This window comes from Ruditapes philippinarum, unplaced genomic scaffold (genome assembly GCF_026571515.1).
Source record: "Ruditapes philippinarum isolate M1 unplaced genomic scaffold, ASM2657151v2 ctg93_1_1_1_1, whole genome shotgun sequence".
Taxonomy (NCBI): Eukaryota; Metazoa; Mollusca; class Bivalvia; order Venerida; family Veneridae; genus Ruditapes; species Ruditapes philippinarum.
In genome coordinates, this window is record NW_026860272.1 from 149795 (window position 1) to 163557 (window position 13763).

General features: G+C 33.6%; 1 protein-coding gene across 6 annotated transcripts in view; it reads right to left on the reverse strand.

The window, feature by feature from the left end:
- Positions 1–13763, reverse strand: part of LOC132759467 (high affinity cAMP-specific and IBMX-insensitive 3',5'-cyclic phosphodiesterase 8B-like) — a 126511-nt gene that overhangs the window by 38613 nt on the left and 74135 nt on the right. For all 6 annotated transcript variants that reach the window (XM_060751231.1, XM_060751230.1, XM_060751233.1 and 3 more), the window contains 2 exons: positions 11937–11993; positions 7474–7664 (listed from right to left, as the gene is read on the reverse strand). In XM_060751231.1, the coding sequence (XP_060607214.1) occupies positions 7474–7664; positions 11937–11993 (248 nt within the window). The remainder of the gene's footprint in view (positions 1–7473; positions 7665–11936; positions 11994–13763) is intronic.

Consider the following 13763-nt stretch of genomic DNA (forward strand, 5'->3'; position numbering starts at 1 on the left):
AAACATTAGCTAATTATATTGACTAAACTAATGCTCAGTCACAAGACGGTGCTATCCGTATTAAAGATGGGTATATCTTTTAAAATTCTGTTTTGGGTATTATAGTCATAACCAATACTGTTAAAGTAATAACTGTCCAGTTAACCCAATAAGTAGAGCGTTGGACTGTGAATCGGGCGATCCAGGTTCGATTCCCTGATGGTGCAGGTCTGAGACTTTCTTTGTAACTGATCATAAAATCCTTTCTAACGTCATTTGCACTGTAGCTCTGCTCTGGCATGTGAACAGAAGTTACAGTTCTTTGAAAAAGTGATAGCAACTAGTACTGGTAATCTGCTTGACAGTCTGCCCAGGAACGTGCAGCAGCTGAACTGTGCTCTGGTAAATTCAATGTGGCTTACTGCCAACTCCATCACAGTCCTGTTAACTGGTAAAGTCATATAAGGTAACTTTGCTGCTTTATGGGCGGCGGAGAATACTTTGTGCATTATTTCAGGCACAAGCCAGTATGTGAGTAGAAACCACCAACCCTTCCATGAGCTAGCTGGATAGCTTCCTAAAATACATGAAAGAGTTCAAAGTATGTGACGCGATTCGAACCCAAAAAGAAGAGGGGCAAATGACCTTCACCGCTAAGCCACAGATAAAAGACAGATCTTGTACTCAGTCATAAGCAACATCTTAAGTAGGTCAAGTGAAATTTTTTCAGCATATCATTCTTTTCTAAGAAAAACTTGTGTGAGTTCTAAGAAGCCTTCAAGTCAATATTCTTTTTCGTAGAAAAGAATTACTTAATGATGGTTTAAATTTAAAACTAACCTAAATGGGATCAATAAAAAAATGTTTCAGAGATTTTTCAGCTTCAAATTTCACTTTCAAATTTCATTTGAATTACAACTCAAGTCAAATGTTCCAAAATCTGATCAGATAAACTCAGTATGACCTTGACTATATAATGGTCTTGTCTAAATTCTTTTTAAATTCAATCATACTAACCGAAATGTCTGAAAAGGACTTGTCCAATCTTTTAATCTGGACAAAACCATTCATTGTTTTTGAGGTAAATTTTAAAATAAGTACTGACTGAGTAGCAAACAGAGCCTGAATGTGTGATTTGATCTTGGTCTTCAATGGTCATTCAGGTGCAATTAATGTTCCTAACAGTAGACTTAAAGTTAAGTTCTTTTCAGAGGTATAATACATCAAAATTCTTGAATTGAGCCACTTATAAAGCCGAGTCTGGAAGATTGTGTTGGATAACAGGAGTTTATCCTAGTAGCTGAAAGCATTAGATTTAAATGATTTTGAACAAAAGCATCAGTATAATAAAGAATCATGCAGATTTATGTATGGTTTCATTTTTGAAACATTTTTCTGATTTGTAGAAATATTATATGGTAAGGCGATACTATGACTTTTTCATCTAGGAACACAGAAAATGACAAGGGCAACTGGAAACATTATCTCCCCTGGTTTATTATCTGGCACCTGAGTTAAACTTACCTATTAAAGTAGACGCCAAAGTTACAGACGGCCTTTTTACAATACATGAAAGTTAGTCAACAGTCCCTATGAAAATTCAAATTAATCACAATAATGGAGGAGTTATATATCAAATCATATATCATATGGCAAAATCATTCCCTCGGTCAATAATTAGCATTTTTCACGATTTGTATTATATAAATCATCTATAATTTAGAAAAACTTGGGACAAACAAACCAGTACCTCTTTTGAAAATGCAAATGACTGGCAAAACATGATGATATTTTAATATGCAGCCAATAATTGCCTCATTGAACAAGAAACCTGGCATTAACAAATGATTTATGCATTGCTAAAAACTGTTTTCACCATTACGGGCACTTTGTTATTCAAGTCTGTACGCTAGCGTACTGTATGTAAAGCAGGCTAATTGACTGGAGACAAACCTCATTTTCGTCTCTAAATCCTCTCCATTTACTAGAGTTTGTTGCTATGGCAACAGATACATATGTCATTGATGGACACCGACACTAGGCTAGTTTAACATGTTAGGAAATAAGACACCATTGGGATCAAATAATTTTATATGAAGAATAGTACCACATATTGAAAGCCAATAACGATTCAGAAATGTGCAAAATGGATATGAATACAGAACACAACTTTGTTTATTCCATTCAAAGACTCTTTTACCACAATTGATCCGGGGTGACAGAGTGCCTTGTTTTTACAGAGTTCAATAAACTGCAAATGATAGGCTTAATCCGTAGGAGATGTATGGCACTAGCATGTGGAAAATACACCATTATATATCATTTCACAAACTTTATTAATAACATTTCAAACCTGTTCATTCCTTTAACAATATTTTTCAGCATATTTCAAAATTCATTTCACCACCATTCTAAAATTGATGAATTTTAATAATTTTAGGCATACCATGACTTAAATATTCAAGTTCAAGGTCACCTAATAATATCAGAACCTGGTAGGTCTGCAAAGACTTGCCAACAGATAACCATTGGCAGTCTATTTTGGCGGAAAAAAAACATAGTTTTTTGTTTTCATAAATTCCGCATCAATATATATACAGAATTAATATTACTTTTATTGCGTAAGAAGCTATACACTGAAAGACACACTCCAATTCGTCCCTCCGGGAACCACCGTGAGTGAGTGAACCCGCATTGATTGTAAAGTTTCATGCTCATGGAAACAAAGGCTCATCCTTGACAGGGAATGAATCCAAATGGCTAGAGGTCCTTAAATTACTAGTCCAACTCATTAACCACTTAGCCATGCCGCCATTTTCAGCATTCAAACTACATTCTAATAGTAGACAGATTAATTCTAATTAATTGATTTAAAAAGGCAACAAGCTCCTATTAATTTGGTACTTTTTGAATAACCTTGATGTTTAAAGGTCAAAATATTGTATGATAAATAAAGCTTTGGTCAGTTCATGATTATAATGAATATTAATAGTATAAACATGTATATAAGAATATATTTATACAAGTCATATTATGCTAGTTCTATATAAACCGATGTACTTTTGTAACATTTATCTTAAAACATGAGCATCGTACGTGTTCAGAAAACTTTGAATTTGTATTGAAAATCCAGCTACATATAAATCCCTATCTCTCAAACAGGTTGCCAGTTTATTGAGCGGGAATAAATGAAAGAAAATCATTATTTTATTTGATCAGATAGATCGAGATAATGTTTGGTGACAGTCTGTAATTTGATTGAAAAATTATCACAGCAAGGTGTGTGTTGCAGATATACATGTAGTCGAGCAAAGAACGAGAAAGGACAATAGAGCAATGAAATCTGCTAGCAGCTGTCTATGAATGTACTGTGATAAGTGCAATATGGCTGTCCATGTTGAATTAATAATACAATAAATTGTTAAAGTACAATGATAAATATCAATCTGGAAAATTCCGTAATACAAAATCGGTGAAATAAAAGGAAATGCACCAAAAAATTTCAATGACCTTTTTGTACAAGGGCTGTAACTCTCTTTGAACTCTGTTATGAAACAAGGGCTGCCACTTCTGGATAAGTTCATAGAGCAAAATTGACGAAAGAAAAGGAAATGCATTACCATGAACAAACCAAAAAATTTCAATGAATTTTTGTACAAGGGCTGTAACTCTTTCTGCACTCTGTTAAGAAACAAGGGCTGCCACTTCTAGAGAAGTCCATAATGCAAAATCAGCAGATGAAAAGGTAATGCATAATCATGATCAAATAAAAAAATATCGATGACCTTTTTTGTACAAGTGCTGTAACTCTTGTAAGAAACAAGGGCTGCAACTTTAATAATATTTATACTCTAATTCATTCAAACATGATTCTGTAATGCAAGTGAGGTTTCGGTTACATACAACAATTCTTGATTTAGAGACAACAAACTTCGTCAGATTCATACTAGTAAAATTCAATATTATATTGTTATAATGTTTATATAATATTATTGCACGTATATGATCAATAATTCGGTCGAATCCTTAAAAAACTGTCATTAATCTTTTCACTGGGCTTAACATTTAATTTCACAGAAAATCAGCAGAGATATTGGACGAGATTTTATGATATTCTTGCTTTAATCATCGAACACAAGGCTATTACTTATACTTGCAGTTTGGTTGATTTTTTGTGCAGTATATCAAAAGACCATGAATGTCTGAAAATTTAAATGCCATAATCATGTTATGCACAAGTCCCATGAGGGTTACATAGCGACTGGCGTCTGCTTTCATCAGAGAGTTCTATCAGTAATTATGTCATACTCTGTTACCATGAATAATGCAGAAACAAGAAAAAAAACTGGCAAACTGTAACTTGTAACTGATTCTATCAACTATCTTGCAATGGATCCTGTGGCATGAAAGTTGTTTCACAGAGCTATTTAATACAGCAGACGGCTCTCACAAAGTTATGATATGATTAACCTTTTCAGCCTAAATTTGTATAATGGACTTGTCTGGCTTTGAATTTGGATCAGTCCATCATCAGCTGGAGGAAGATCTATGTAAAAATACTACAATAGTGAGAAAAAATATTTTCACACTTCGTCACTTCCGATAAGTGCGGACATCCGATCATCGTCTGCACTATTTATTATTACTCTGAAATTATCCATAAAAAATGATAAATGGATTTGTCCAGTTTGGAGGATGGATGTGTTAATTCAAGATATTTTAGCTTGGTAAGGGTTAAAGTCATATGTCATACCACATGGATGTGCTGGTCCAAAATCGGAGCCTACCTCTTTGTTTTTGGCATATGTGTAAACACCTGTGTGTGTCACCACATATAATAACTAAACTGCATAATTATTCATCGCGTCTGATGCTAGTCAATCCTAAAAACTACTCTTACACTTCTAAAACTTTAAATCAGGAAGATTTTTAATAAAATACTTTTGTTTCGAAGCTTTAAAGCTTTATATAAAGTCTAGGCTGAAGTTAAAAAATAAATCACCTCACCAAAGACTTGAACTTGGCCCTGATTTCTAAGCTCAAAGTCTTTTAAATCTGCAGGGGCAAGAAACACCATCAACTTACCTGCTATACTGCTATAACATTGGACTTGCGAAGCTTTTAAATTACGATCCCTGTTGTTAGTTTACAGATATTTTAACTTCAAAATTATAAATTAAGCAGACGACATAGTTAAGTGCGTCACCATCATAGACAATTAAGAGTTATTACTTATATGTGAACATATAAATCCTGCGTTACCTCCTCAAAGCATTCTTAGGGGATATATATTCCAAAATAGAGCATAATTCGGAGAACAAAACTAGTGGGATTGGTTAATCATGAATATTTCTGTATGATATATAGCAATTTTATTCATTGATAATCTTTTGAATATACAGGACATTGTTTCAGGCAGGAGGAATGATGAACTATTTGCAATAGATGAATGGGGTCCAAAGTCAAGTCCGTCATCCAAAAAAAGACCAAGCAAATTTTACCCTAGTTCACAACAAAACAAACATGTACAGGGGTAAAAAAACTGTGTAAATGCAGCAGACGTAAAATCAAGAACACAATGCAGACAAAGTAACCATTTATAAGAAAGACAGGCAAATTGACATAAAAATAGTCTACGGCAAGACCTGTGTCTCATATTTGTCACCCGGGGAACAATTTCGGCAATTCAGGGCAAACAAAATGAAAGCTCTTGATATATTTATTATAAAAGTCCACGGCACTTCTTACAGGTCGACAACAATTCCCTATAGTTAACAGGTCAAATTGGCTGTTAATTTTAATTTACCAGAACCACACTAATTTTGATGGAAATTAAGGAATTTAGTTTTTCAGTATTAGGTCTCTTTCAATCCTCTGGAATTTCTTGTGACAGAGTCGGAATGTAATTTGACTGCTATGGAAAATCAATTCTTGCCATCAAAGGAAGCCTTACAATGAATTCGGGGAAATAGGCATGAAGAAACGCACAGACAAAAAATAATTATAAATAACGAGACATCCTATGGTACCGAAAAGATTGACTTAAAAATAATTTTCTCTGCGTGGAAAAGCTTCCTTTCTTGAAAGAATAGGAGATTATAGCACAACTTGTTTGTTAAATATTTTTGTTCGTTAAGAGATTGAACACTGAACTAACTCAATTTGTGAAATGAACTTTCCCATGGAGCTTTGGATTTGGAAGAGTTCATTTAAATGAATTTCTACATCAAAATTAAATACAAAACATTACAAAAATTGAGCTACCAAATAATGTGCATATTGGTCTGACTCAATACAGGTTGCAAAAACATTCCATTTTTTTAAATAATCTAATATTTTTAATAAATACCGAGATGAGCAAAAAATGCCAAACTTGTCAAAAACCATCAGTTTAAGACCACAGGCAAGATTGAATGACTGTTTAATATGACTAAACTTAACTGCATTTTTCACTACAAAACTCTAGATTTTGCAATCAACAATGAAGAGTTTAAAATTCAAAACAGAATGGGGAACCATATTTTCACAAGACAATTTCATTTAATATTTTTTATTTATTGACAATTTAAGTGTTAACAATTTCAATCTCAAATACTAAATACTCTTGAATTTATTCTGTAGAAGAAATTCTGCTCGTTAATTTTGTAGATAGAAAACTATTCATAACATATTACAATTGAAACGAAAGAAATTGTCTTTTCATAAAAACCTTTATTAAATTTCTTCAGTGAGAATATCAATAGTTATAATTAATTTACAGTCACTGTTAAACCACCCACTCTATGTTTCCTCACAAGAAAGTATTAATTTTGTCTCAGAAATAACAGATATTGTGCCAATTCGGTAAGATAATTTTTGTTATTTTAATGCAGAAAAGTAACGCTGCATCACAATCCAATTTTAAATTAAAAGATTCTCGTCACATGATATATTCTAAGCATACTTCTTGTAAAAATTCAAATTACCGTATACCCCTATTTAATCGCACTTGGGCAAAACACCTCCGTCTGCTGGAGCATTATGCGCCCCGAGTATGTGCCATTGCAAAGTCAAAGATATTCAATGTAAAAATGTGATAGAACTCAATTGAAAAAGAAAAGGAAACAACAAGAACAAGATAATGCCCGGACAAGAATTGTACAAAACTTTCTCCAATCATGAAATCCCCAAAGTCAACAAAAGACAATCCGAAATTAGAAGTAGGCCATGACCATTATACAAAATCTGGGGGAGAGATCAATACATGTAGATCAATAGATGTTATCCGGAACTCGGCAAATGTGGGTTTTTCCATGCTAATCCCTCGGTTAAAAACAAACTTTTACAGTTAAAGTTTCACAGTGCACTATCAGTCAGAACATATAACTCAATCTGTTGCACTTAATTTCAAAACTATAACTGTAAAAGTTTGTTTGTATCTCCAGATTAGCTTGGGAAAACCCAAATATATTTCCCGAGTAAGTCTATTAACTACTCTAACAGTAAAAACCAAACCTGCAAAGAGCTTCAGCATCGAACAATTTGTTATTCCGGTGGTCAATAATCACAACATCATGTTGCTTCGATAAAAAACATTCCAGGGCACTCTCTGGGTTCCGAGATATGTTACATTTATAGCCTGCCTTTTCTGCCGCCCAATACAAGGCATCACTTTGGTAGTCCTCCCTGGAGAATACCAGCAGTATCTGAAATAACAAAAATATTTATTTTCAAAACATGCGTTGCCATTGGCAAAGCTCAAACATGGTTTTAACCATAATAACAAAAGGTATAAATATCTGTTTTCAACCACAGTAACATTCACCTTGACCTTGAGCCAATTAAGCTGTAATCCAACCCAAAAAAGAGGTCCCTGTAAGGTGAAATATTTAAAAAATATCCATGCTTTAAATAAATTAATGATGAAACTTTGAAAAACACTATTTTATGGAAAGGAAGAACATATGGAAAGAGGACAAAGTGGCATCTAAAAGTCTCCATTGAAAAATTCGAAAAACCTGTATAGGCCAATACTGATAAATTGTTTAACCCAATATTGAAAAAGACAAAACCTGAAAATTATTTATATTTGCTAAAGCAAAATCTTATACAGGAACACCTAGCATAAACAATAAAACAAGTTTATAATTCATACAAAAACATGAACAGAATCTAAAAAGAGAATCACTTCCAATAATTTTAAACATGCTTCATTATGATTTTCAAAACCAAATAATGAATTCTAAGAAACATGCAAATTTCCCAGAAGAAATATTAAAGGCATTTCCAGAAAACATACAATGCTTTCCCAGAAATATACAAGCAATTCCAAATGTATACAAGGACTTCCAAGAAATTTACTTACATTCACTCTTAGAAATGCACAAACATTCCTAGAAACACTCAAACAATCATAGAAACATACCAACATTCCAAAAGACATACAAGTGTTCCAGAAACTCAGAAATCTCTGATGGCATTCCCAGAAATATACAAGCATTTCCAGCAATATACAAGCATTTCCAGTGATATACAAACATTTCCAGTAATATACAAGCATTCCCAGCGATATACAAACTTTCCCAGCAATAAACAAACATTCCCAGCAATATACAAACATTCCCAGCGATATACATGCATTTCCAGTAATATACAAGCATTCCTATCTATAAACAAACATTTCCAGAAATATACAAGCATTCCCAGCAATATACAAGCATTCCCAGCAATATACAAGCATTCCCAGCAATATACAAGCATTCCAAGCAATATACAAACATTCCCAGCAATATTCAAGCATTCCCAGCAATATACAAGCATTCCAAAAATACACAAGCATTCCTAGCAATATTAGAATATACAAACATTCCCAGCAATATAAAAGCATTCCAGAATTATACAAGCATTCCAGGCAATATACAAGCATTCCCAACAATATACAGTTGACTCTCGTTATCTCGAAGTCATTGGGACCGTCCAAAAAATATCGAGATTACGAAATGTCGAGATAAACATATTAGGGTTAATACGAAGCGAAACTGATTTTTACAAAAGACATGTGCATACCTTATGTCAAATAAACTATAATATCCCTATGTCTTGTTTTCATAGGCCTAGTCAATATTTAACAAAGTAACATTAGCGGATGTTTACCAGCGGAAATACGGGTGTCTGTGATAAAAAACACATAGTGAGGTTACTCAGTAATACACCAATATAGTGAATCGGATATCGGATATGGTTGATTCGGATATCCTCCTGGGTTATTTATCGGGTCTTTCTCGAGATTGTTCTACCGCTGATTGATTTGGTGGTGATGTTGTGAAACAATATTGCAACGATAGCGTTTCTATACTTTCACTATTTCATTTACATTTAAAGTCATAATGAATTGATACAGTGTTTGAATTTTTAAAAAGAATGTAACATTCACTCATTTTGGACATAAGTCAATCAACACGCTAAAAAGATTAACTTTTATAAAAACAGCTAAACTTGTTACAAACATAATCGTCATTATGACACGCGCTATTAATTGAGCAATTATCGTCTAGATTGTGTTTTTCACACGTCTGAAGGGGACAGACGAAAGGAAACTATTAGTCGAGATAAACAAAGGCTAATAGTGTGAAAATAACTGTTGGGGCTGAAATTTTTACATCGAGAAATATCGAAATAGAAATATCGAGATAAACAAATATTTCCAATATAGATAAAGAAGGAAGAAAATCGGGACTTTCAAAATTGCATCGAGATAACGAAATATCCAAAAAAGCGATGTCGAGATAACGATAGTTGACTGTACAAACATTCCCAGCTATATATTACAAACATTCCCAGCAATATACAAACATTCCCAGCAATATACAAGCATTCCCAGCAATATACAAACATTCCCAGAAAAATACAAGCATTCTTAGCGATATACAAACATTTCTGGCAATATACAAGTATTCCCAGCAATGTACAAACATTCCCAGCAATATACAAACATTCCCAGCAATATACAAACATTCCAAGTAATATACCAGAATTCCCAGAAAAATACAAGCATTCCTACCAATATACAAACATTCCCAGTAATATACAAACATTCCCAGCAATATACAAACATTCCAAGTAATATACCAGCATTCCCAGAAAAATACAAGCATTCCTAGCAATATACAAACATTTCCAGTAATATACAAGCATTTCCAGCAACATACAAAGTGAATGGTTCAGTCCAGATCGAAAGATGAACAAGTCCATTTCAGATAGTTAGGGAAGTTTGTTCGTTTGTTTGATTGGGTGTTATGCGCACCGACACACTGTATAGGTCAATATTTAGGGAGGTAAGGGTTAAAAATGGGATAAGTGTAATTTTATTTTTGAAATCTAAATTCACCCTGATTATATATATAACATTTGTCACCAGTAAGCAGCTAAGAGCCAGGCCGGGACCACCCTCTATACTGTTAACTGACCAACTTCTAATTTTTATAATATTATCTTGATATCCCACAAATTAACAATGTATTTGGCTGGACTATTCATTTAAAACATTCAGCCGGTTAATTTAAGGGTTGATATTCTTTAGCAACAAATTCTAATAACACGAACAATTCCGCCATTAAATGCATTAAGTAACCAGACTTCTATAGGAACTGTCTTGACAGTGTTACACTCCCTAAATTTCAAGAAAATGGGCTTGCAAATTCCAAAATTTTTTCCAAAAGAACATAATTACTTTATTATATTACAATATTAGACTGTATCTAAAATTGTTTATGTCTGAAAGGCAGACAGTTTTTTCAAAACTGAAACACGGTCTAACTCTTATTTATAATAGCAAAGACAATGTCCTTTAAACTGTAGACTAATGCAATTTTGGATAACAGACAAATATTACGGGGGAATGCATTGAACTGTAATGAAATGAGCAGTCGTATAACAAGCAGAAAGGCTCTATCAAATTTGGTAAGGCACAAAACTTGACAGACAGACTTGGCATTTCAGATCACGATCACGTTCGAAATGAAAAACTGAAAAATATCTAGAAATTACAATGAAATTATGGGAACCTTCATATTTTGTCTTATATACAACAGTGACAATTACAGTTGGCCTTGCGTGTATCAGGACTGGTTAATTGAGGTTTATCGTGGACGGCAGTGGTAAACAGCAGCTACTCCCTTGGCACTGGCATATGCAGAATTTAATATTCATGACAGATTCAAAATCCCTGACAAAAAATTGGATTCCAAGACCTATATAGCTACCATGGTTATACAAGAAGTTATAAATGTCTCCACCCTTCCTGAAAACTCTTTAATCGACTTATGACCATTAGACTCAACTGTCAAAGAGAAATTTAGCCTTGACTGAGCATCGAACCAATATCCCTTCATAACAAATCTGGCACATTTCCCACATTCCCTATTGAGCTAAGAGAGCCAAAGAATAATGATAATTAATACTACTTAGTCTACTTAAGTAACTAAGAAAAGTTTTGTTAGTAATTTTAGTTGGTGTAGAGAGCAATTAAACTTGCTTATTATGTAACCCTGCATTAGTTAATAGTTATCAGACAAGATTTCTATAAAATCATTGCACCCACTGCTATCTACCAATTACCCACTACTATCCACGGATTATCACTGCCGCCTCTGTTATCCACTGATTATCACTGCACCCACTTCTTTCTACCAATTATCACTGCACCCACTTCTATCTACCAATTATCACTGCATCCACTACTATCCACCGATCATCATCATAAGCACCCACTGCAATCTATCTACATTGAGATCCGAGTGACTAATTTGTACAGAAATGCTTTGTGACGTTAAACTGTCAGCCTGTATAAACACTGGCATGATATTCCTTCAAATCACATTACAGAGCCAAAAGGCTGACTAGTACAGACTTTTTAGAACTATCCCTTATCAATCATACATATACACATTATATAATATTTTAAAGTTAAAGTTACTTACAGACATGGACTTCTGTTTTAATTTCATCGGTCCGAGCATTACATCACTGTTTGAAGTCTGAAAAGAGAAAACAATTCATTTTGACATTTATTTGGCTAAAAATATAGTATTAATATCTTTAAATAGTTCCAGGCTGCAATGCTCACTTTTCCGTCTTACCAGTTTTTCAGAGAAATTTCTAACCATTTTCATGCCACAAATATTGGTACATTTGCTATGAAATTTCCTGGGTTTGTTTTTAATTGTGGTATTATGAGTTCCACCACTCATGAGTGACCCATTAAAATTAAATACAATTTGTTGTTACATAGTGGAATTTTCACAGCAATGATGACAAAAAAATGGTCTGGATAAAAATCATGCAATGGGCTTTTATTAACAAGACACTGAACAGGACAATTGTTTTCAACTAAAATCTTTTAAACAGGACTAAAAGTGAATGACAGACAAGTGATTTTAGGTAATTATTGATATATATCAGCACGGTGCATATCCATAGCGGTACCCTCTTTGCGAAATCTGCTCAAACGGTACCCTCTCTGAACATGCACAGGTCATTCTCTGCTAAAAACAAACCAGCGATGGATACCAATCCAGTAATATTTACATTAAAGTAAAAAGTATTACATACACACTTAACGATTAACGCAAATAAAAGCATATGTCGTGCTTTGAGGGTACCTATGTGTTCAATAATGAGAGGGTACCTGTGATATAAAAATTCAAACGAAGAGAGGTAGCCCGTGCCGCTGCAAAACCGAAAGTAGGGTGTTTTTATGAATTTTACATTTATTTTTGACAATATACTGCCATTTGTCCGAAGATGATATGTATATGAACATATTAAATATGTATGATGCATATATAATAAAGCCACAGGTTCATTTCAGCCCGAAAAATATGTCGAGGTGATGGGCGAAGCAAGACACGTCGATTTTTTGTAGCTTATTGTGAAGTTGCAGTACATGAAAATCGGGCACATGACAAATCAGCACATAAATAAAACATCCTAGTGTTCTGTGGTATACATCTTGTCTACGTGACATACCTCCTTTCCTTATTATAATGAAATTTTACTGGATTGGTATCCATCGCTGGTTTGTTTTTAGCAGAGAATGACCTGTGCATGTTCAGAGAGGGTACCGTTTGAGCAGATTTCACAAAGAGGGTACCGATATGGATATGCACCGTGATCAGTGTGTTGTTGATATTTTGTCATTCGATATCAATATTGTTGATATGCCTTGCCTTGAATAAGCTCAAAGTTGTACTAATGTTTGCCAGTACATCAAACCAAAGCAAACAAACAATTGAATCACACTGTCTTAGATATAATTTACTAACAGTTGTTTTCAGACAAATAAAATATAAGCAAGCAAAATAAACAATTTTCCATGAAACCTCTTGCTGGCAGTATCTGAACATTATTTCCTCTAAATGCATTTGTTGTTAGTTCAGACGTATGTGTTTACTGATTTATGGAAACAAAATTTTAGCATAAAAATGCAACGGAGGGCTTAATTAATGATAATTTAATACTATGTGTTTATACTGCTAAACTTTCTGATATATAAACTATTACATCAAGTTGTTTTTAATGCAAAAAATAAATCTAATGAATGTTGCTCAAAAGTTGTCAAGTTTTCAAGCCGTTAATACATGAACTGATTCGCCCCTGTTCAGCACTGGTAGCATTGACAAAATATTGGTTTATATTTTCATGCTTCGGTCATGTTTGAAATTTTTTTTTGCCCAATAGGATTGCAGTATTTCAAATGAATCGATTTACTTTGGTAAATCGGCAAACTGTTAATCAGTCCAGTAAAT